The sequence below is a fragment of the Rhinichthys klamathensis genome, unplaced genomic scaffold (assembly GCF_029890125.1).
Source record: "Rhinichthys klamathensis goyatoka isolate OS25496 unplaced genomic scaffold, OSU_Roscu_1.1 h1tg000056l_1, whole genome shotgun sequence".
Taxonomy (NCBI): Eukaryota; Metazoa; Chordata; class Actinopteri; order Cypriniformes; family Leuciscidae; genus Rhinichthys; species Rhinichthys klamathensis.
The window spans coordinates 1,295,594-1,322,073 of NW_026606601.1; the positions used below are offsets into that span (position 1 = coordinate 1,295,594).

At 38.3% G+C, this 26,480-nt stretch overlaps 1 protein-coding gene across 1 annotated transcript in view; it reads right to left on the minus strand.

Moving 5' to 3' along the window:
- Positions 1-24,329, minus strand: part of gnai2a (guanine nucleotide binding protein (G protein), alpha inhibiting activity polypeptide 2a) — an 81,910-nt gene extending 57,581 nt beyond the window's left edge. Inside the window, exon 1 of the mRNA XM_056248615.1 lies at positions 23,518-24,329. Within this exon, the coding sequence (XP_056104590.1) occupies positions 23,518-23,635 (118 nt within the window). The 5' untranslated portion in view covers positions 23,636-24,329. The remainder of the gene's footprint in view (positions 1-23,517) is intronic.
- Positions 24,330-26,480: the final 2,151 nt, after the last annotated feature.

Sequence of the window (26,480 nt, forward strand, 5' to 3'; positions counted from 1 at the left end):
TTAGCGTAGCACAGAATATCCGCCCTACATTAGTGTTGCACAGCACTTTCCACAGATAACGCTAAACACGGTCACCTCTGCACCCTATTGTACCTCATTGCAACACAAGTTGGCATTTTATGCACCCCTGACTCAACAGTAAACTTGAACATAGGTCATGGCTGCTTTCTCTGCTCTTACAGAATACAATTGGACCACATCTTTCAGTCAGCTTTGGCAAACTCACTTCAGAGAAGCGATTGCCTCAAGCACAGTGCCATGATAAATGTGGACGGCCACCTTTACTCAACCTCAAGTAAAACATTGAGCAACCTGAGAGCGCCTGACTGAAGGACAAAGAGTGAAGACGACGAAGAGAAACAGACAGACATTTGACTTTCCATTGTTTCAAGGAGATTGAGGCAAAGCGCCCAGATTTCTGTAATTTAAACAAGGCAATGTTGAAAATAAAACAGTCTCCTCAGCCCTTTGCTCCAAGAATGGCCAAAACGCTACAGGAAAATACATATTTATTAATTTTGTCAGAGACTTTCTTGCAAAGGGACTTTAAAGAATGTGAATATATTGCATACAAACAAGTTTTATAATCTTTGCACTTGGGTTAGTAACAGAATCTCAACTAGGACTAGAAGTGCCGCATAAAATTAAGGAAACAATTATCAATTTGAAAATGAATCAATGAAAATGCATACATCACTTCTCAAATAGACAAATAGACATTTAAAGTTGCTTTACTGGCACTCTTGGCACTCCTAGTCCTCCATAGAAAATAGCATTCATACTGAGGGGGTACAAACTACATCAAAATAAGCAAAAAAGTGACAGGAAATATGGTCAGGCCACTACCTCTATGACCTAAGGGATAGAGAAAACGATGAAAGCAGAATTCCCTTGCAATACAGCTTCCTAATAACATCCTGAAGAATTCACAGCATAACTAACAGATGATAATGACTTTGACAGTTGATGTAAAAAAGAAGGGGAAAAAAGCCATGTTTTCTGAATCAGAGGAATGTTTTATTAGCATAAGCAATCTCGTTTAAGTTTTCTGCTGTTAATTAATTTCATTTCATGGAAGTTCTGTGTCGACAGGCCCTTCAAGCCGGCTTCCCTGTAGCCGTATCCATGGTTACTAAAGCAAAGCAAGGAAAAGTCATTTCAGGAGGGAGTTCTGTGAGTTTGAGGTGCGAGTCTCTGTGTGTGAGCCAGATTGAGATTCCAGTCTTCAAAGGGAAAGACTAATAGGAGCTTAAGGGGGGGGGGGGGGGGGGGGGGCGCTCCTCAGAGTCATTCAGGGTGGCAAAGTTGTACAAGAGTTTCAACTAAATTACAGTAATACAGTGACAACAATGACAAATATGTATAAGGAAACAGAGGAGTAAGCAACCACCTAGAAATACCCATCTACAAAAACCCACTTTTTCAGCGGCCTTTGTTCTGGAAGTATTTCTCCCAATCATTTCTTTCTCATAGGGCTTTTAAAAACATCTTTGTTAAGGAATTATAAGCTATGAACCAAACTCACCAGCTACAAGGTGAATCAAAACACTACAAACTTTGATTTAAAAGCAAACAAGTACTCGAAAATCGGACAGTTACAAGACTACAATGTCATGAAGCATTGCGAATGACAATCGAAACTAAAAATGGCAGAAAAATAGTACACAACTATTGATTTAAAGATGTTGATAATAAATACAGAAGCAAAATATTGTAGGTTTATTGCAAAACATGCATATAAATATTTCAGTAGTTTGATAGTGTAGAGATTGACTCTACATCATTCGCAGAGCTTCATGAAGACCTTCAAGGCACTAAAGAGGTCTTTTGGCAGGATTTACTTCTCTGATTGGTGGAGATTTCAAGCAGAATCATTGGTTTTTCGTAATTAATGTAGAATAATTTTGTTTTGTCAAGGAGAATTCCACTGATAAAACATGATTATATAAAATTAAGTTGAAATAAAGCAAACTGATGACTTCAATAAAAGCATTTAACATCAATTAAAAACATTGTAGCTCACAGTAAGTCTGTCTTTAAAAGTTTATAAATTATTGTTGAGAATCAGTCGATTGTGGAGAAAATTATTGTGATTTTTACTTCCGGAACCTGACTGTTACACTGCAGTTGGCAGCGAGCTTTGCAATCCGATTAGTTGATTTTCATTTAAGAAATATACGCAACTTATATCTGCGAGTATGAATGAGAAAAAGAATGGGGCACTGGGTCATGTTAATGGCTGAATTTTGGCACTCATAGTGTCTCGTGTGTATGCAGTTGGAATCACGACACTTTAACCTTGAACAGCTCAGGTTTCCAGCGCTCGTGCCGACTATAAAATGGGTCTTTTATTCCAGACAGTCCCAACAAGCTTTCCCTCTGGAACATACAGCTCTCCTCTTACGTACTGTGTGTAATCACATGGTTTTCTTGCCCTTGCTCACAGTTTCCTGCATTTCTTTCTTGTTTGAAGAACCTTTGCACTCAAGGCTTGGAATTCAATGGATGCAAGATCCTGAAAGAATAAGCGCTGTTTTTTTGTTCACGCAAAAATTTAAATCCAGTTATTTCTGAAAAGAACATAAGAACTGAACTATTCTTTCAAGATACTTTCGTGATGAGTTTCTCTTACTTTAATGTATGCAACTATGATTGTGGCTCACTGTCATCAGTGAGCATGACACAGTGTTTGTAAACCTTAATCAAAGCATTTAGAACCCTCACAAAATAGTTTTATATCCTATATTTTTCCCTTCTAATTAGGGATGCACCGATCCGATACTCGGGACGAGGCCGATCCAAATCCGATATTGTGCGTTTACATAAAGTTTTCGTGCGGTGCACTATATTATAAGTGTTCTGAAGCCGTTCTAGTATAATGTGAGATAGAAATGAATATTTAAGTCATTAAATTCAAGTTCACGTAAACTTTTTCCCTCCACTGCGGCTGTCAGACATTCTCCATTCAGCATTTAACAGTGCGTAGCGTTCGGGTACGACAGTCAACACGATGAAACTCTCTCCAAGATGATTCAATGTTACTATTATTATACTTGATCTGTAGATAAAGTTCCATGGTTTTGCATTTATCTTGCTGGACTGTATTTGCTGTACCCAGGGGCGGACTGGCCATCTGTGTGATCTGGAGTATCACAGAACGGCCGGTACTCCAGGACGGCCGGCGGGCCGGCCCACCACCCGCCACACACGCAGTCATCACCTGTTTCACACTAATCTGTTTCACACTCCAGTAGTGTAGTAGGTGGCAGCAATGCACCTTTAAGTTGGATGCCAGCGCGGAGCATTATCAGCTCGGCCCAAAAAAACTGCGATCGCGGCCGAAGCAGCTGTGCGAACTGATCTCGATCACGCGAACATTATTACACAGAGTTGCGCGATCCACTGAGAAGCATTTCAATTCAGCGCAGAATTCTCTATCTCTATTATAAACCCACAGATGGCTGTGATTTAAGCTAGTTAAAAGCCAGATTAAACAGCGCTGATATTCTCAACATCTTGACGCAAAAAAACAGGTGAAACATTGTTCCAAGAACAAACCAGTTAGAAGACATTTCACTCCACAACTTATGAATTAACTGTAACTTAGTAAAACAAACTTTTTTGGCAGAAATGTGCCTGTATTCATATTAAAAATGCTGTTATATTAATAGTCATATAGGCCTATAAATGTAGGCTATTAAATGTAATGCAGTAATGTTTTTGTTTAGAAGTTATGGCAGTTTATTTATTTATTTTGCATTAAATATTTATACTAAATGTTTATGCTACAATAGGTTTTTAGTGAATAATATATATATATATATATATATATATATATATATATATATATATATATATATATATATATATATATATATATATATATATATATATATATTACAAATTTTTCAGGAATTGTTGAACCAGAATATCAAGATATTTTATTATTTCGCATATGATGGTGAAAAATAAAAAAGTTAAAGTTAAAAGTAAAGGTAAAGGTAAGGTAAAAAAACACCACCATGTTATATGTATAATAAATATTTTTGAGTATAGCCCTTCTAGATTATTTTATCCCTTGAGGTAGCCCTCACACACAAAAAGGTTGGAGACCCCTGGTATATAGTAACTAAATGTTTTATAATTACAAGTTTGTGTAATTAGGGTTTCTGTAGCCAGTGACATCTCATTATTTGTATTTTATTTTCAATGCAGATGTAATGGCATTGTACATTATTTTGTTTTTATTTGAAGACTGAGGCTTCATTAATAAACAAAACCCCAATTGTCATCATTGTTTTTGATATATTACTTGCTGTGAATACCTTGTCTGATATAGGTTACAGTATTGTGGCATAGTATCAGGACATCCTAGTGGCTAGGGGCGAATGGCTGGATGATGGGCCTATTTGGGAGAAAGTCCAGGGCTGTTTTTTAGCCCCAGTCCGTCCCTGGCTGTACCTTAATCATGTTACTTTCTCCCGGGTGTCTGTTAGATCGCAACACTAGAGTTAGAGTCAGAGCACTATAATTGTTCTTCACGCGCACAGTAACTGAAATTTAAAACTGTTAAAAAAAAAGGCTGAATAAACTATTGCATAGATACATACTGTATATAATACACTACGCATCAATATGTCTTTCCTTTGTGCTTTGAACTTTTCAATGCGGACTCGAAGCACAAAAGAGTGATTATCAGTTCAACACAGAGTTACAGAAATTCTACTTGATAAAAATAAAAAAACTGCGCTGGTATCGGATCGGATCTGAAAAAATGGTATCGGTGCATCCTTACTTCTAACCACTTTCTTCTCTATAGACACATGCACTTCTCACAATCAGGTAGCTGTGTATCCTGCCATTATTGATCTCAGTGTCCCATCTCCTGCTACTGGAGTGGTGTGAAACACAGCTGCCCCAAGCTAATGATTAGCCCAGTGGTGGGGAAACAGCCCTGACACCGACTGTTCAAAGGTACAGGAGAACTAAGAGGCACTATACTTGGGAAAATCTTTATAAACAATGTCATAAATACTGTGTGGCAGAATGTCAGAATTCACTGGAACTGAAGAGCATGAAACAAGATCAAAATGTTAAGGCGAAAGAGTCACACAACCGGGTTGAAATGGTCGTAAAGTCTCAAACAACTTGAGGGGGAAGCTCTCCACTGAATTACCTTTCACTCACTCTCTCTTTCATTATGTGGGTGGATCTTTGAGGCCTGCAAACGTATTCCTCTCTCTCTCTCTCTGAGGTTTTTCACAGTCTGCTCACGTTATGCTACCCCACAAAGAGTCTTTCTGTGGCAGGGCACAAAACTACAGGCCTGCGGAGCACGACATAATTACAAATCACAAAGCCCTCAGTACTGCAGGCCAGCCCCAGCTGCATTCTGCACCCTTTCCAAATCCCAAACACACTCTCCTGCCATTCCTCTTGACTGACTGAAATCCCTCCTGTTTTCTGTTTTACTACACGCTTTCCCTTCCCAGTAAAAACCAGGTCTCACTATCGTCCTAAAACATGCATGAAGGACTTCAAGGATCAGTTAGGCCAAACAAACAACACACATTTCAACACTTGTTTCGATTGCTTAGTCAGGACAAGAGCCCCCTACAGGTCTCTTTTTTACATTATATTATTTGGATCTGAATGCTGCATAGGGATGCACCTATATTAAAAGTCTGGATAATACAGATAATTCATAAAAAAAAAAAAGTAAATAAATTCAAAACAAAACTCAGATCAATAGTTTAAAACGCTACAAGAGAATTTAGGCATCACAGCATTACAATGTGTAGTATGAAAAATGGATATTAGTTTTAAGATTTGCAAAAGATTACATTTAACAGTGTTATTAATTTATTCGATATTTTTATTAAATCTAATTAAATATCCTATATAATAAAAGTATCAATTAAATTAAATTATTATTGTTTAAATATTTACTTTAACGGCAAAGGTAATCTTAATGTAAATAGGGGAAACAAGCATGCACAATTAAATATCAACTTATATTGAGTATCGATATAAAAAAACAAACTGAAATGCCCGTCTCGAATCTAGAGTCCACAAAAAAAATTGCTCTAATGTGAAAACGGCCTTCTTGTGATGAGATAAGTCCATCCAAGTATAAAAAAAAAAACCACTCCATTCTCAAACTTTCCAAATTTTGCAATTCATTCCCCTTTATGAGTCATTTGTTATAAGTACTTAGGAAGCGCGGTTTTATCATCCTTCCTCATGAGTCCCTGTCTAATCAAACATCGAGGGATTTTCTCTTCATTGAGATGAAGGTCTTACTTAATCCAACTTCTAATCGTCCTTTCAGCAGCAGGCTGATGACAGCCGTGGTTGTCCGAGATAAGAGGGCACAGATCCAGGCAGCTGTGGCACCGTACATGCACACCATCCACCACCTACACACATACTGAAAAAAACATTGGGTTATCTTGAAAAAAAATGGACCGTCAGAGCTTGTGGCAGTGTGAGTCAGACTGATGTTGCACCTGCCACACAATCTTGGATTAAAGCAGGAAGTTGAAAGCAGGAAGTGCTGTAATTTTGAAACAAATAAGGTATGACTGCAACCTCTCTGATTCAACTTCTGCGTTAAACATCATTTTGGACTGACCGTTTTGGGAAAAATGGCAGTGAAGTGGCTCTTGGCAGTCTCAGAGAGCTGGTTAAGAGGCCTGAAGCGGGATTGCAAGTCAGGTCTTCTAACGGTGTTTCCCCCAGTAAAATGATTGCCTGTTTCCTCATGCCTTGGGCTAAAAGAGGACAGGTATGACATAGAAGACACAGACTAATTGTGGAAAAAGCCAATTCTATTCCAGCATCTTGAAATTAAATGTCGGGACGGATATATCATCCGCAAGCTCTCTCACCCAGACAGAGCGGATCAGAGGTGTACACTTCATTACACATTCAATGCTTAATTACCCCAGCTCGGGCACCACAGTGGCTGTTATAGCAGCATTCATACGCATCCAAGAGCACTTTTTCAATCATGCTTGTTAAAGAGCGAGTTCTACGTTCATTTCACATGCTTAGATTGGAATCATGACAGCTGTATTATCATTATCAAGTATGAATTTTAAATTCCACAGTGATTTATGCAAGCAACAATAGTAGCAACTAGGCTTGCTGCGATAGTCGGTGTTACACGGTGTTCAGCCGCAACACTGGTTACATCACTTGCCCACTGCGGCTCAGCTGATTTTTTATAGTAGGCTAATAACAATCATTTAGTTCAGTTAGAGAACAGACACTACAATTAAAAACTGAACGCATCTGCTCAATGTAGCGAGAGCCAAACAAGATCAGCAGCAGGAATCAGTTTTCATTTTGTTTGTTTGTTTAATACCCCATGTTTAATGCAAGATAGTTTGTCATTGTATTGTTTTGTTGTTGTGTTTTTCATTAAGAATAATAATGAACCCACCATTCAAGTAAATGCTACCCCCGAATTGCAGCCAATTCGAAAGCAAAAGTAAAATGTGCACGGCCGCACAGGCATTCATAACTGTGCGTGTTCATTGGCGCGGAGCAGAGCGAACATTTTTAGTTAATTCCTATTAAAGTTGAGCGTAATGAACTGAAAAGGCTCGCTCTGCTCCGTGCCAGAGGACACGCACCATAAGCAATTTAAAAGCGAGGTGAAAAAGAGGGAAAAACTCCAACGTCCTCCCCCCGGTGATTACCAGTATTACCAGTGTCATCACACGCCGGTTAACCAGTCACAGTCACATCCCTAGTGGCAACTATTTCTACATTTACTTAAGAATATGTGAGTGGTGCTTGCCTGTGTAAAATTACAATGCAAGGTTATTAATGTCTAAACATTGTTACTTGAAATAAAATAAACAGTAACCGAAAAAAAAAAAATGTACTAAAATAACTTAATAAAACAAATATAAAATGAATACGTTTTTGTCCATCTAATTGCATTTTAGAAAAGTAATTGCAAACCTTTCCTAAACAAGCCATATGCTTTGAGATATCATTCAAATTCATAGCACAATCAGTTTGGGTTATGCAATACTATTGGACAAATCACTAACCCCAACTATGAGCAACAGTAATTGCTTATCAAACTAATTAAAACAATAAGGCTCAGAGTGTTTAGCTAATGTTATTTGCCAATGACCAGCTCAGATTCATCTCAGATAATCACATGGATGTTTGGGAAAGTCCAGAAAAGGTCAAGAGTGTTTATGACTTACAACGGGGATACACACACACACACACACACAAACATCTTCCTGCTTCTGCTGAGACTCTCGCATGAGAGCAGAAGGAGGGACTGCAAATTTGTAACACATCACAATTCCAGGGAGTGCAGTAAATGTGTGTGTAAGGGTTCTATAGGGCATTTCCGGGCACCATGCCCTGCCCGCTCCATCTTATCAGCTGTAGAGAAACAGAATTGCCAGCTTTTATGAAAGGCTTCCTGAAGCTCATCTAATCCTCTGGCAGAACGGATCTACGCGAGCAGTACGTCAGCAGAGCTCCATCACAGAGCCAAAAGTTACAATCACAGTTATAATTACAGATGTGTCAGAAACGACCCTAATCTTGGCATACTCTCATTAACACTACTTCACTTTGATTTTGTGTGTGTATTCAGATACGAGAAGCATGATGGAAGTGAAAAGTTTTCACATGACAGTCACATAATGAATGTACTTCCTCTTTTCTTGTCTGCTTGCAAAACCATCATCCTATACCAAGCCATGAATATACGACTGAGTAGAGTTCAAACCAAGCTGTAGTCAATGAACACATCATTAACTTTATTTTAGTATGCTAAGTATACACCATTGAGACATCTTCCTTCTATATGTAACTATTAAGCTCAAACCCTAAAACATGCATTTTTCAGTGCTGTTAGAGCCGTTTCCATGAGACGCTGTACTGGACAAAAGTGAAGCGAGGCACACGATAGAGATTGAAACTGTTACCACAGTTTCACTCTTTTTTTGCGGACGCGTCAAGTCTCTTGGCATTTGGCCGACTTTCAATTGCAAACGCGTGGTAAATCGTGACATTTGCATAATAAGGTTTATTGCATTGTGAAGAAGTTGCCAATATCTAGCTCTATTGGATAAACATTACCTCACTACAAAGTGAAGACAGGATAATCTGAATGACACTTTCGGCAAATATGGTTTTGACTTCCGGTCTGTTGCACAACTTTATGATGAAATTAAATATTAATTGCATCTGACAGTGAAGCCTGATTTTAAGAAGGAGAATATAGCTTGAGTCATGATATCTGAGCAGATCTTCTCACTGCACTAATGGGCATGTGATGTGCATGAAACATGACAGAAGGGAGAAGTGATCTCAACTTTGAGCTGTTCAGAACATCAATACAACAAGAAAACCAACTTCCTGATAACATTTCTTTTTATATATAAAATCAAAGGAACAGACAGAAGGATTGAAATACTAATACAATCACTTTGTAAACCAACCCTTTGACACAACGATTAACTGTACACCAGTAGTGCAATCCTAATCTGACATCTGGATTAGGGCTGTCACTTACGATTATTTTGGTAATCGAGTAATCAGTCAATTATTTCGACAATTAATGAAGTACACGGATTAAAAAAAAAATTGTGGTAATAAAAATAAACCTAAGCAAACAATAGGCTCCCAGCCTGGTGATTGTTGTTACACTTTACAGCATGATCAAATCCTTGTTTAGAATTGTCCAAACAACATTGAATTTAAATGTCTATTCAATCTTTAATATTTGGCCACTTTACAAAATAGAAATTCTACAGCCAATGTAATTTCTTAAAAAAAAAGAACATGTGGACATCAAAACATGTAAACTCAGAGTTAAAGGACAACTCTGGCGCAAAATGAACCTCGGGTGTAATAACACATTGGTACAGACTAAATCGTTCCCTGAGATTTGTTTTCATGATAATCGAATATAAAGAGTTTTATCTCTAAAAACAGTTTAGCTTATAACGCTAGTATATTGGGCATCGAGTAAGCAAAAAGAGATCGCTAGTAATACCATTAACAAGGCTCAAATTAGCCCCACACTAACACGGCAGCATAATGAGTGTCCTTACATGCAAACCGAAGCATTGAGAACTTTGTAAGTGTATAGACAGTTTAATAAGAAGATACTTTACACAGACAGTACAGTTAGCGCATACAGACAAGAGCCATCTTGGAAAAAAGTCTCGATCAATCGAACCACGAAGGTGAGCGAACAGTACGTGTAGATATTGAAGATAAGATAAATTATATTTATTTTTTTATTTTCTCTGTTGCGTTCAGTGCTTCTCTTATGCGCTCAGTGCTTTCTTCCGGAAACAACGGACCATATGAGATTCCAAGTCACAGTTCAGCTCACGTATCACCGTGTTCGTGGTTTGACTAATCGAGACTGTTTTCCAAGATGGCTGCTGTCTGTATGCGCTAGCTGTACTGTCTGTGTAAAGTATCTTCTTATTAAACTGTCTATACACTTACAAAGTTCTCAATGCTTCGATTTGCATGTAAGGACACTCATTATGCTGCCGTGTTAGTGTGGGGCTAATTTGAGCCTTGTTAATGGTATTAACTAGCGATCTCTTTTTGCTTACTCGATGCCCAATATACTAGCGTTATAAGCTAAACTGTTTTTAGAGATAAAACTCTTTACATTCGATTATCATGAAAACAAATCTCAGGGAACGATTTAGTCTGTACCAATGTGTTATTACACCCGAGGTTCATTTTGCACCGGAGTTGTCCTTTAATGTTTAAACTTTTATTACGATGACCTACTGGAAATGGTGCACGTTGCATTCCCAGATGAACGTCATAAGCAACCCAAACTTACAGCATATGCAGAGATGGAGTTTGTTAACCAAGCTTCTGAGACGCGCTCCACGCATGTAAATGATAACACAAAGCACATCAGACTTTAAATGCGTTCCCGAAATGCACGTTATTGGAAACCCAAACAGACAGTACATGCAGAGACTGAGTCCTGCGGACTGCGGAGCTGCTCATATCCACTGGTCGAAACGCGTAACCTGCATTTATTCAAATTGAGGAACCGTGACAGCCTTAATCTGGATCTAATTAAATGGCAAGTTACCAAGGTATGGTCTATGCTTTATGGTAAATGATCTAGATGGTAAGTGAGTGTTCAAAAACTTGTTCTAAAAATAATTTATGATTTTTGCAATTCCATTTGGTAATTTTTGCTGTGGATTTGTCAATGGCTTTAAATTGTGGGGAGGTTCTACTCAAAATTGGGCCACTAACGAGGAAGAGCTTGACAATTTGCCCCTGAATTAGTGAAACAGGATGGGCGTGTAAGCTTCCTGTACCGAATGAACAAAGGGATAGCACCACCCTCAGTCTCAGCATTGACTGAGACAAGCCAAAAGAGGATGTGGTTTAGGGGACAGAGCAGGAAATGACATCATTCCTCCAGCACCAGCTTTTTAATACAGGGATTGAGAGACAGCAAAGTAACAGCTTCTGTGGTTGAGAATGCCATAAAGAGAGATATATATATCGGCTGCTGGTTTTGTGCAGTATAACAGCATAACATAAATATAACAAACGTTAACTTTGCCTTGCCACCAAAAATAATCATTTTGGAAGCCCGGGCTACTGTTAGTTGGCCTTACGGCCATTTACATTCTCCAGACTCTCCATGATAATTAAAATCAATGTGACTTGAACAGCTGAATTGACCAAATCAGGGAAAAGGGCCAAGCGAGAGACACAAGCACAAGTTGTGCCTGTTGAGCAGCCATTAAATCAAAAGTGAAAGGAAGACATTATACCAATTAGGGCTGAACATCAGCTATGGGGAGAGGACTGAATGTGTAAAGAGAAATCAGGCACAGCATGGACCTGGAAACTGGATCCCACCACAATGCTAAACCAGAACACCAGTGGCCACAAAATACATCTAAAGTAGGGAGGTGCAAAACTACATAATTAATTTCATAATCGACTAGCTGGTGGGTGTTTGTCAGCCATACATAGCCCTGTGTTATTATGCTGGTCATATTCATAAACAGATTCGTCATGTGCTTAGGGAGTGTTTACATAGGGAGGAGGAGATTGACAGAATAGGACAAAAGTACACAAAATAGAATTTAAAAAAATCTAGATAAACTATAGTCGGCCTCTAGTCATTCTAGAGTGTATGCTGCTAACTAGGGGTGTAACGATACACAAACCTGACAGTTCGGTACGTCCCACGGTTTTGACGTCTCGGTTCGGTTCATTTTGGTGGGGTGGGGGGTTAGAAAGCTAAAATTGCTTTTTTTAATTAAACCGTGCTTTAATGAACAAATTGTGTCCTTGTCTTTAAATTAATTCAATTACAAGTAAACGTTTCGCAAAAAAAAAAAAAAATTAACGGCTAATGCTGTAAACTATATAGGAGCCCTTACTTGCACATTACTATGACATTAAAGCTTAACAACAGAGCCTAGACTTTTAGCCTAAATTCAGTTGATATTTATTTTTAGATATAATAATAATCAACACTCAAATAACAAATTGTATGAAAACATGTACACTGCACAGTGCACATAAGGCAGTTTTTGCATTAACATATGTTTTTACTCTAATTTGTTATTGAAATATATTAATTTACACAGTTGCTGTTATTTTCATGACAGATATTTTAAACATACATTAAATAATCAAGATATCATAAACAGGTTAAGTAAAATATAATATATATAGGATAATATAGTGCATTTATTTAGTGAAAGAGTTGGTGAAACAACAAGCTGTGGAACACTGAATGACTTGCACTGGTAACGTTAAATATAAAGCTACGTGAAAAGCTAAGCGTTTTTAGACGTATTTCCACTGTTGAAACACTGATTGAGTGATTAGACGAGTTATGATCCCTTTCAGTAAGTATACTGTATCTTTCAACATACCTTCGGGTGTCCATTCATGTTTATTCTGTAACTGAGGAAGAGATGATCGCGTTTACTCGCGCTCCGCGCTGCCGCTTTAAATGAGGAGCCTAGTACAGTGATCTGTCACGCCACATCTAAGAGCGCCAAAACGGCATTTTTTGTTTTAATTTCGTGATCAAATAGACAATTTCAAAGACTACATCTTGCTTATTATCGAAAGTAACAAAACATGGAGCTTGCTAAGCTATTATAGGGTGTTAATGGTGGTTAGGCTACAACGCTGTATTCGTTGTGCACATAAGACATGAGGTCCATTGAGCCATGGCTGGGCGGGGCACAAGGGGGCGGGGCGTGTTCGGTACGCCATGAGAGTATCGTGATACGTTTCGTGGGTTGTGTATCGCGGTTTTTCGGTTCGGTTCGAATATCGTTACACCCCTACTGCTAACACAGCAATGAGGGTAAGCATTCGTTGAAGACTACAGCGTAAGTGTTTTCCCTAATGAATGTTTTGGTTTTGTGCATTGCACTGTAAGCGCAGACACAGAGATTAGCGGGCCAGCGTGAACGAGCAATAGACTAAAAAGGAAATGGGAGTTTTGGGGTTTTTCATTTTCACTCCCTGACCCTCTGAGACTGGAGTTGGCTGATCTTTCTTCTCCCAAGCGGCTGGCACCATCTCTTCATGCCCCACAGTCCCAAGAACAAAGATCTGTGCTGCATCACCTCACTGTCTCACTCTCGTCAAGGTTTAACAAACCTCCCTTTAACGAAAATAAGAGAATCTGTAGCTAATTACAAGATGTAATAAACAGAGCAGTTCCTAACAAGCTACTGTGTAGTTCGATGGCTGTTGATGTTAACATTTACTGGAAATTGGCACAAAAGCCAACATCAAATGATCTCATACCTTGCCATCCCAATCCAGTATTAGTGATGAAAGATCACAGGCTACTTGATAAAATCTCCGGTATTAGATTAACTTTTAAATCAAATTAAAACTTGTTCTTTCAATAAACTGAAAAATGTAGACGTCAATCAGTCTTGTGATTTTAAAGTCTGACTTTCAGAAAAGGCAGCAACATCAAATATGAGGGAAAATAGCTTGAAGTCAACATGAAATTACATTCGCAACCTATTTTACTTCTGTAATGCAATGTATTTCTGGATTTAAAAAAAAGGATATATAGCCTAATGAGAAAAACTAAAGTTTTGGGTAAGTAACATTTTTTAAAGATTTTGTATCAGGGATGTGTTGCATTGAATTGATCAAAAGTGACAATAAAGACATACATTGTTACAAAAAATCATTTCAAATACATGCTGTTCTTTTAAACTTTCTATTCTTCAAAGATTTTTTTTTTTTTAAATCACAAAAAATGAAGCAGCACAACTGTTTTAAGCAATGATAATAGGAAATGTTTCTTGAGCACCAAATGAGTATATTTGAATGATCATGTGACACTGAAGACTGGAGTATAATGACAGTTAGATAACATCAGCTATCCCAAATAGGAAAAATATTTCACAATATTACTTTTTTTGAAATCAAATAAATGCAGTCTTGGTGAGCATAAAATACTCTTCTTTTTTTAATGGTAGTCTATATAGCAGCTTAATTCTATCCGTTATTTGACATTTTGAATAAAAGTATGACGTTTTCTCTATGGCCTGATGATTCATTTATAATAAGGCTAAAGACGTGTAATTTAGCAAGTAAATGGTGACAATTTTCATTTCATGTTCACTTTAACAGCAATGCAGTAAATAAAAGCATTAATATAAAACATATACAATATATTACTCCAGATCCCAGGGTTCCAGACTGCGACCAAATTGGTCGCATATGCGACCATTTTTTGAGAATGTGCGAGTTAAAATGTTATGTGGTCGCATTTGTGCGAGTGGACGCTTGAGCAACAGAACGCCGTTGTATCAGCTGCTGCAGTCTGTAACTTATGTTCAAAATGAACGAGTAGGCTACATCATGAATCCATTTTCCAAACCGTGTTTTTGACTTATTCTGAATCACTACGGTACGCCTATAATAAGTGTTTATATTCGGACTATTTTATCCCGGGGTCGTCTCGGCTGCGGAGTAGCCCAGTGCCTGCGTGACTCGCCATAGACATTAACGGAGAGAAGTTCCGTCTACAATGTTCTTCCGCAAGACACGTGCAGTTTATTTATTGACGAACGTACACGTCACGCGTGTTGCACACTGATGGTGAAACGCGCCAATTACGAATTCAGAAATTAGATTAAGGCATATAAAAATGGTCTCACGAAACACAGAGCCCCCTCCTACGTCTTTTCAGCGGTTATATTTTCCTCTGTCGAGCGATTACTCTCATGATCGCTCGACAGAGGAAAAGGAAATTATTATAAAATGCAGAAGGTAAGGAGTGTGAGATTTCTGCTTTTTGTTACAACTATAAACTTTGATAACGAAAAATCTGTATCAGTTTATTATAATACTCTAATCTTTTAAAATGTAATGCATACATTTGAATGTTTAATGAAGATAGATAGATAGATAGATAGATAGATAGATAGATAGATAGATAGATAGATAGATAGATAGATAGATAGATAGATAGATAGATAGATAGATAGATAGATAGATAGATAGATAGATAGATAGATAGATAGATAGATAGATAGATAGATAGATAGATAGATAGATAGATATAATATGATTCAAATGTAAATAGATAGATTGTATATAATTCAAATGTAAAATGCTTAAAATTACAGATTAAAATTACTGTCCAAAATCCACGAAAATCCTGAAATTTGGCAATGATAATTAATATATTACAGGTATTTCTGCTGCAACCCAGAAAGCCTTTGCTAGCCTTGGTCCATTAAAACCACTATTCATCAGCATGCATTGATTAATCCCATGGCATGTAGCAAAAAAAAAAAAAAAAAAGGTGTGACCAAATCATATGCAGGTGCGACCAACTGAGAAAGTTGGTAGCACCAGTGCAACCAGTGGAAAAGTTAGTCTGGAGCCCTGGATCCACAAGATTAGAATCACCCCTGCTCATGCTTCTGTAAAGATCATGTTTGTTCTAGCCCAAGGAGACATCTTGTCAGAGTAACAATCCACGAATGAGAGGCTTCTGCCCACAAGGCACATGAGCAGCCTACCTTAGTTATACATTACAAATCATAACCCCCACGTTCAATGAATAAAGGAAGTTGGATATATATGAAATGCAATCCGTCGGCCATTTCCCGGGGTAAAACAAATGTAAACCCACTATAGACAGAGGTGACCTTTCACCTTCCTGATGGTTATGAACTTCTGTTCAGTGCATTTCAGCAACCTCCGGCAAAGAATTTAGATAAAGTCGCTTTTTCCACCACGTGCTTTCTCAGTCATCGTCGTTTACAATAGCTGCATGTCGTTGCTGGTTCGTATGGGTCAGATTGAAGTAAACAAAGAGAGTTCTCTCTCTCTTCGCAAGCAAAATGAGGCGTTTCAGTGAAGCGAACAGGCGCTCAGTGATGCACTCACGCAGACGTTCGTTTACAGAATAGCAGGCTCATATCTGGCCTGTTTAAAAATACAATATATTCCATATTACAATATATACAATAAAAATATAATATATTCCATCACATATACAACAAGTTCCATCTTATGCAGCTTTAACTTCATGCATTCAAAGGATAGTAATATATGCTGCACAACCATTTGCCATTTTTCATGTCAGCAAACCAGCAAAGAGCAGGTCTGCACAATGTCATCAACACCACCTTGTCCCACACAAACAGATGGCCGGGCCAGTGTCCATGATCCAACTCCTAATTTCCGGGCACCTCGCACATCTATGCCAACGTTCTCTTTGCTCTTACAGCAGTGTGACAGAGTGCTGTGTTCCCACTTAGAGGTGAGCAAAGCGAGCAAGCTCTGGTCCTGGTGTAAAATGGAGCCAGATGGACATTATTATCCAACCAGGGACAGTTTCCACTTCTCAAACTCTACAAGGAAATCTGCTAAAGAGCAAATAGAAAGACTTTAATCAAATCGGTTCAGAGGAGAACAGAGAAGGTCAGAAAGGAAAGCCCAGTAGGGTTTGCGAGAGTCAGCTTGTCTGTAAAACTTCATCATCAACACTATTGTTTTCTATCATGGATGTGAAAAGAATGTGTCTGGTTTTGGGGCGTGAGGGAATAAAATCTGAACACACAGGAATCGATGTTGATCAAACCCATTGTGTGCATTGCTACAAAACACCACAAATTCTGTCATTTCTTACGCACCCTCATGCCATTTGTGATCACATCCATTCAAATAGAGCATGTCAAGATGGTTCAGGTTCACCAGGTTTCAATTCAATTTTTCAGAATACATTTTAAAACAGCTTCACAGAAACTGCATGTTTCAATTTAGAGTATGTTATCAGAGGTGACTGTGTCAAAGTAATGTCCATATTTAAAAAATGTACAGTTCTAAGATAATACAAATCATGAAGTTAGCTAATATTCATGTATTCATTTATGCAACAATGATCCAATTACATATATAGACAATCTTTGGTTTGATGTCAATGACTCACTCTCAATCTCACTTTGAGTCCATTTAAATATAGCAGCTAGTTTGACATCAATGCCATATAACAAATTTTCTTTAGAAAGCAAAAGCTATTTTATAGTCACTGGTGTCAAACTTGCAGCTATATTTGAATGGACTCAAATGTGAGTGAGATTTGAGAGCTATATGGCGGAAAGGAAGACTTTCAGTGAATACATTTAATTTCGGTCTGATCTTCATACAAAGCTGTTACCAATGATAAAAGCTGTTAATGTATGATAAAATCCCATGAAGCATTCAGCAGATATAGCCTACAGAGAAAAAGAGCAGTTACTCTTTTTGCACTTGCAAATTTTAATAACCACTATGAGATTCAGTAATTTAGTGGATGAGATTAATCAACCTGATAGAAAGCAAAAACTATTTAAAGCATATCGAGGCAGTTTGGATTACTGATTAATTCATACATTCACACGTGCCAAGTAAAAAACACTGAGGAAAACCCCTTTAATTCATATATCACTGTATCTTAGTGATAGAAACCTGGCCAAGGTTTTTCTGTGAAGATACACTGTTTATATTTTGGTACCAAAAGGATCACTTAAAAAGTTAAGACACTTTATATGGAATATAGCCTATTAAACAACCCTTGACCTCACCAACGAGCAACTTCTAGGAATCCAGAAGACTTTCTAAGTACCGGTAAGTGTCATACTTCACTGCACCACAGTTAATGTTGATGAATAAGTTCAACAATGCGCTGCTCCTCTAGCCAGGTTACTGAAAGGATTATTTTGAAAGCAAAAATAATGCAAAAGCAGCAAAAACAATGGCTATGTTTACATGCAACCAAATAATCCATTAGTAATCGGATTGAAGGCTCAATCGGACTGAAAAGCCTTAATGTAAACGAAATTTCGATCGGATTGAAAGGGGTGGTTTATTCCTTTTCTAATTTGATCGGATTGAAAACCGAAACTGAAAGGACTGCACATGCAATGACGTAGAAATAGCGTAATGACGCGCGGAACGAGCTGTTCTTCCTGTTAAATAGTGTCATATAAATGAGTGTCCCGTCATTCTAAAATTCTCCTTTCTCTCAGCGTCTGTGAAGTGGAGGACAACGTCCCACCAGTCCTTGTTTCGGAATCTCATCCACAGCAAACTGGTTTTGGGCGCAGGGAAGGGGCATTTTTACTGCGTGATAAATTTTAAGCAGCACGGCACAACGGTTCATTTGCTCATTGTCTCCAAATTATGACCAGAAATGCATATTAAATCTGCTGTTTAAAACAAATAAAGAACCAATGTAGGAGAATAGTTATTATGCGCAAACAGCAGGAAACTCATATTCGTGCAGTTTGCGCATGTCAAAAAATCTATTCCTATTTGAAGCTTGTGACATCAACGCACACATCAACCTGATCTCATGTTTAGCGTTCATGTAAACACTACATTCATATTCATCAATCGGAATGAGTTCTGCCAGTGTCCAATTGACACAAAAGTTGTAACATAGCCACTGTGTCGGAGAAAAAACAATTCTGGAGTTAAAGGACTCAATGAGCATTCTGACCTTGCTTTGAGGAAATACTTGAGAACATCGTGACGGATCATTGGGCTTGCCTGACATAAAAAACCTTTTGAGGACAGACGCAGTTTGATTTCATCAGTCTGATATGCACTGTTCATCAGAGCATGCAAACTGGCAAGATTATAAGGCCATTTTTCACATTAGAATAGCTTAATATTCAACTACTTCCAAACCCAAAATTAACAAGAGCACAGCAGGTAGGGAACATTTTCCAAATTCTGTACATGGTTTGTCTTGAGTCTAAGTTTAATCTAGTGATTTGATCTAACTGTGGTCCTTCCATGTCTTTGGTGGATAGTGACCAGACCAATAAATATTAAATATCAGACCCATATAAAATACATGAAAGCCTACTTACTGTACATAAAATACCCAAAGAACTACATCTGTTGCTTGGTGTGCATATTTTGCACACATTTTATTATAACAAACTACTCAATCTTTGATGAAAAAAATCTCAAGATGATTTCAGAACAACAAATCTGTAACTTTGTCATGCGTATCAACTCACTGCAGCATCAAAAAATCAGATCTATCAAGCCATTTTCAAAAAAACAATGTTTCTTTAAATGTACTTTCTGTTCTTTAGCTTGAATCACACCAGGCAGGATTCAAAATCAGGTCTACCAGAAGCGCTCTACTGACCAGGCCACGCCCCCTATGTGTCATGATTTTTTTTTAATCATAATCATCTGGTCACCCTATCAGCAGACCACATAAGAGATCTGCCAAAAGACAGATATAAACCCTGAAAGCAAATGCTAGAGACCAAAGTAAACAAACAACCTACTAAAACCCAATACCCCTCACAATATCTTCTGCCGAGAGGAAAAGCAGGGCATTCCGTGCACCATTACTAAAAATGCAGAAAAAAGAACCAGACACAGCCTTGTCAGTAGCAGTAAGAGATCACACACACACATATCCACACAGCCTGCTATTACCTCAGACTATAATCATAGTGGAGGCCTTCAAACCTACATTATAACTAGGCCTATACACCAGCACCAAACATAATAAATCAGCTCATTCTTGCAACTAATAAGCACATCATCTGGGGCCAGATGCTTTTAACCTGCCTTTAGACCCGTGACAGCTTTACAGCGGGAACCCTATACAGACCGGCCGGCTTTTTCCACTAAGCGATCAACAGAGAAGGCAAATAAGGCGTGTAAATGCAAAGCGTGATTTCCATGTGGTGAAGGACCATTACAGCCATGCTGACAGGAGACAGTAACAGTGCCAGTTTGCAGTCATCTTTCCAGCCCAAAAGGGCTTAATAGGTTTTTTTGTGTCTGTTTGTTTGTTTTGGGGCCTTTTGCCAAAAGCCTGTCGGCATTTATCAGTCAGTACAGTAAGAGTGTGAAAACAAAACAGCACACAGGATGAGCGATTGTGTTCTGGGAGTTATCCTCGCTCTATTTATCACCATCAACGCTATTAAGCCCGGTGGCTAAAGCAAAGAGGCGAAAGACCGCATCAGTTAAACAGGTTCTGTCAAACCTGTTAAATGGGATCAGGGAAGCATCACAGATGCAGATGCATGCTTGACTGTGTTCTTTTGCAATTTGATAGAAGTAAAATTACAGCGCAGGGACTCCAGAAATAATTCATCAAAATCATTTAAACATGAAATATTATTCCTTTTACATGACTTTTCACGCATTTAACCCAATAAGAACAGAGTAAAAATTTCATGTACACTCCATGCTGCAACCAAAGGTCTGGAGATGTTCAGACTTGTCTGTGCATCGAAGATGATGAGTCCAATGGCACAAATGAATATTTCCCTCTGCCAGTAAAAGCAGAAAACAACGGCAGTTAGAACAATCCAGGACTAGAATAAATAAACAGAGCCATGTGCTGGAATTCACTGTGGAAGATTAAATTTGATCAAAGTTCAGAAAACTTAAAGGGTAAGCCCAGCTAAAGAATCATTCCTGGAATTAAAAGGATCAAAAAACAAAGAAAAGTCTGCACAATTTTATTGTTAACGGAGTTTCAGAAAGACGTTCAGGGGAGGTAAAGTTAAAGGCCTTAACTCAGAGCTCAGGGAGCCTGGAAATACAACTTTTCCCTACATCTGCCTCAAGCTAAAAATAGTCCATCATCCATCCAAGCCATGCAACACTCCCCTCTGAACCAAAAGTTTAACTTTGGAAAGACCAGAGGAGTGGAACAGAGGTTGAGACATCGGCCCGTGTGAGACTGACCACGTCTTTTCCAAACTCAACCAACTTTTCCAAACCAGAGGTCTATTCCTGGCATTAGAAGAAGTTTTGGGATTAAAACGCAATCATTTTGAGAAACTGGAGGAGATTCTAGGGAATAAGATTGTATGTGCCCAAAAAACTAGTACCGGTATGTAAAATTCTGTTCAATGTTGTAACTCGTTACTTTTAAAGTGGGAAGTAACTTGTCTATACGTGTGTCATTTAAACCTCCTCAGACAGTGACTCAAATCCCTAACCTAGTGTTTACTCTCCAGATCTGCTATTAAAGCACAGCCCACTGAGAACTACAATTAAATGTAGTAACTGACAGGGGAAACATTATTAGGACTGTTCATGGTTACTTAACTGAGTAGGTAGGTAGGTGTCCTGCAGACTGACAAGAAAACTGACTCAGAATAGAAAGCTTAAAATTAGGGTCCAAATTTTATTACTCAGATTAAAAGTTGAATTGGAAAAACTCAGCGAGAATGTTACCATCATACATTTTATCTATGATACCTAAAGATTAAATTTCTCCATAGCACATTTGTGGAATATTTCTCACATAAAGATACAAAACAAAACAAAATTAAGGAACAGAATGAAAATGTGTTTTCAGGTTTTTGTGACTGGCATGGAAAATGGCTCATCTTGTATATGATACTGTAAGTGTTTACATATGAAAGGAATAACAAAATAATTCAATTTTCGAAGGGATAAAAATACACTAAAATGATTCAGACAATTGGCAAGCTTAATGCCCAAGAAATATTCGTATTTCGTACTTTTTAAATTCACCCTCCACTAAGAGATAATTTTGGACACTGCTTGAAATCCAACTTGCTGGTGTTTGAGGGAAAAACACCATCATGTAAGATAACTAACAGGTTTTGTTTGACATATGAAATGTGAGAGCGAAGAAAACATACAAAATGACTGCGCAAATCCAAAAACTGCTGTTCACAACGTTGTCTCCCTCGCATATATTTTTTAACTCAACATTTTCTGAGTTCATAAAGTAAAATTCAAAAGGCTTTAGAACGCACAATAAAAAGCTCCACACCAAGTATTTCATTTCCCAGCAAGAATCCTTAGCAAACACACAAAGCAGTACAATACACAACCCCTGCCAAAAATGTACTTTCAACACTTTCTTTGGTTCAGGGTGCATGTTCCAGGCTTCTGTTTGGGCTTGAAGCCTACCAAAAACATCCCCCCACAGAATTCCTGCATTTCTGTCAAAACACAGTTCGGACCAGGCCAAAGTGCATGCTGAGTGTGAGTGTGTGTGGCCATGCTGCACCACAAGGGATGTTGAGAGTGATCACAGGCACTGTCAAAACATTCCCTCAACCTCTCCCCTCAGTCACACTGAAATAACCAGTTTCCAAATCTTTGACGTATACTTCTGTTTTTCTGTGATTGGGAAAGTTTCACACATACACTACCAGTCAAAAAAATGTAGAAACACTACAGTGAATTTGTTTCTCAGGGTCTTTTATAACTTATTGATCTAATTTTCATCCTTACAATGGATGATTTGGGTCAGATATAGAAACATTTGTGGCATTTAAAGGGTTAGTTCACCCAAAAATGAAAATTATACCGTAATTTACTCACTCTATCCTAGGTGTATATGACTTTCTTTTTTCAGTCAAACACAGTTTTGATGCCTTTTACTATTTGGGAAATAATTACTACAGAAAGAGTAGATGTGTGTATAAACCTTTAACTGGTAGAGTAATCTTGTGAGGAAATAATACCAATTTGTTGAGTGCCAAAAACGACAGTCATCATTTCTTCATGGTGTTCATCACACAGTTGGGAAACTAAGCTTTTCAAATGACAAGTTTAGCACAATCAATTTTGTAAATGACTCAGGTCATAATTTGGGGGGGGGGGGGGGGGGGGACAATAATAACTTAAATACAAGAATTATAAAAGCATGTAACATTTAAATCGCTAAACACGTAAACGCTTGCTCTATCGTAGTTGACATTTTCTTCAAATCCGTTGACAGTTTCTTGCAGGCCACACCTGAGGAGGAAACTTGACACACATAACGTTACATTACCTAGAAACCTGCCCTCAAACTCTGTAAGTAGCCTATATCTCCCTTTCCGTCTCAAACACGTTTAAAAGAAGTTCTTGAATCCTATTGACACTTACTAATGTGACAAAGTGCTTACAAATCTGATGTGTGTTACATCAACGATTGCTGACCGTTATCTGTAATTCGTCACTCACCCAACAGCAGCAGCTTCACTTCTTTGGCGGCTTTCTCGCCGTCCTCGCGCAGATTCCTGTCAATCATTTTGGATCGCTCGGCCGCGGCTTTATCTTCCTGGCTCACGGTACAGCCCATGGTTCCGAATGCGCGCTTCAGGGCTACGGATTTATGAGTATAGATTTAGGAGAAAAAAATAAAAGGTATTACCCTTTTAAAGCGACTGTGTTTTTTAAATAGTCTTCCGTGACTAACTTCCTCTTTTGGCTTTGAAAAAAAAACTGCCAGGGAAAGGAAATGTCCTTAAGACACTAGTAGATCCAAAACTGATGTTTTTATGCGCCCGAATAATCTTTCAAAAGACGTCTGGGGGGTTGGGAGAAAGATATAATTTATAACGTTATATTTGACTGAGATCAGAGCAACACCTGGAAATTGTTGACGTTTAAGGCTCCCAGGAGAAACCAAGTAGCCAGACGCTGGAGTTTTACATCACGCGAATAGGGAGGGAAAAAAAACTTATATCCACATATCCAAAAAAAAAGTTAGCAAAAAAAGTTGAGATCAACCCCTTGTGCTCATGTATATAAAAGGAAGCCGATCGATAAGACAACTCGGCGAAACTGAATGAATCAGAAAATGCAAAAATCCCGGTGTTTTCCTCGGTTAACGTTAGTCCTTTCAGTGATCGCCGATGGTTTTGAATAATATGCGCCGTTAGGCAGCTAACGTTGAACGGTCTCTGATTTCGTTCAGTGTTCTCAAAGCCGCCACACCCCAGTCTGCTGAGAAGTTGCTCTCTGCCACACAGCAGAAGACAGTTTAGAACTGTTGGGTTCCTCGCGCATTGCCAGCCAGCCCCTCGCGGATACGCCCACCGCGGGTGCTCATGGGAAATGAAGTTTTCCCGCAGTACACACACACAAAAAAAAAAAATCAGCTAGTAAATTTCACAATTAAAAGGAAAGTTCACCTAAAAATGAAAAATCTATCATTAATTACTCATCCCCATGTCATTCCAAACCTGTCAGACTTTCGTTCATCTTCTGAACACAAATGAAGATCTTTTTGATGAAATCTGAGAGCTTTTTGTCCTTCCATTGACAGCTACGAAAACTTCCACTTTGATGCTTAAAAGGGTCCATAAATAGATTGTAATACTAACCCATATGAACTGAGCAGTTTAGTCCAAATTTTCTGAAGAGACTTGATCACTTTATATGATGAACAGGCTTTTGTTAACATATAAACATTGGTCAGCAAACATAAACAGAAGCTCAACCAAATCTGCTTGATGCGCGAGAACAAACCTCATTCTGCAGAAGCTCAAACGTGCTGCGTAACACGAGAATGAACCTCATTGGTTCTTGCTGAAACTCAAACGTGCTGCGTAACACGAGAATGAACCTCATTGGTTCTTGCTGAAGCTGAAACGTGCTGCGTAACATGAGAATGAACCTCATTGGTTCTTGCTGAAGCTCAAACGTGCTGCGTAACACGAGAATGAACCTCATTGGTTCTTGCTGAAGCTCAAATGTGCTGCGTAACACGAGAATGAACCTCATTGGTTCTTGCTGAAGCTCAAACGTGCTGCGTAACACGAGAATGAACCTCATTGGTTCTTGCTAAAGCTCAAACGTGCTGCGTAACACGAGAATGAACCTCATTGGTTCTTGCTGAAGCTCAAATGTGCTGCGTAACACGAGAATGAACCTCATTGGTTCTTGCTGAAGCTCAAATGTGCTGCGTAACACGAGAATGAACCTCATTGGTTCTTGCTGAAGCTCAAATGTGCTGCGTAACACGAGAATGAACCTCATTGGTTCTTGCTGAAGCTCAAATGTGCTGCGTAACACGAGAATGAACCTCATTGGTTTTCGTACGTCAAACAAACATGCTTGAGCTTCCGTTTACCAGATCTGATGTGTACGTTGATGAATGCTAATATGTGAATAAAAGCATACATTCAATCTGTTCATCATAAAGTGATCATGTCTCTTCAGAAAAGTTTGAATAAACCACTCCATTAGTTTTACGATCTCTTTATGAACTTTTTGAAGCGTCAAAGTGGTAGTGTAGCTGTCAACAGAGGGACAGGAAGCTCTCAGATTTCATGAAAAAGATCTTCATTTGTGTTCAGAAGATGAACGAAAGTCTGACAGGTTTGGAACGAAATAAGGATGAGTAATTAATGACAGAATTTTCTTTCTACAGAAAATATTTACATTCAATGGTGTGGATTTTAAATTATAGAGTCAGAAATGTAACCAAACCAAAAATGAATTTAAACATTCTTTTTAAATGTGGTATTTATTTATTTAATGCATGAACTGATCAAGTTTATGAAAAGTTAGGAAAATAGCATCTGCCAAATGCGTACATGTAAATAATAATTGTATTTGTTTGTTTATTTAGCTCAAGCAGTAGAGCATGGCGATAGCAATGCCAAAGCCGGGGTTTGATTCAGGGAATAAATGAACTGATAAAGTATTTGCTAAGTTGTTTGGATAAAAGATCTGCCAAATGTGCAAATTTTAAATAAATAAGCAAAATTACTATTTACGAGTAACTATTTGTTGGATGTTTCTTTTGACAAAATTGCCAGTGTGATGGGTATAGTAGCTGGCTTTCTCTTGTTTGCTGTTCAATGACAAATGGCATTCTTTAGATTAGAGCCTCTGTAAGAAATCTCTTTTGTTGAGACGTATGTCAATATTGACGCACTGATTGCTGTATGTGTTCTGTATGAGTTGTGCTTAGGCAGGAGATGAAACCTTGTTCAAAGTAAATGCTCGCAATGATTTTTCCATATGGAGTGTGTTTCCATCGTTTGGCCAAAGCAAACAGCATCACGACAGAGAGATAGAGCTGTCTGTGTTTCATACCGCCCCCATGTGTCTGAAATTATATACATTCACACTATATTGTACATTAGAGACCAGCCCAAGATCGAATTTTCTAAGTTTCCTATGTAATTTCCGTA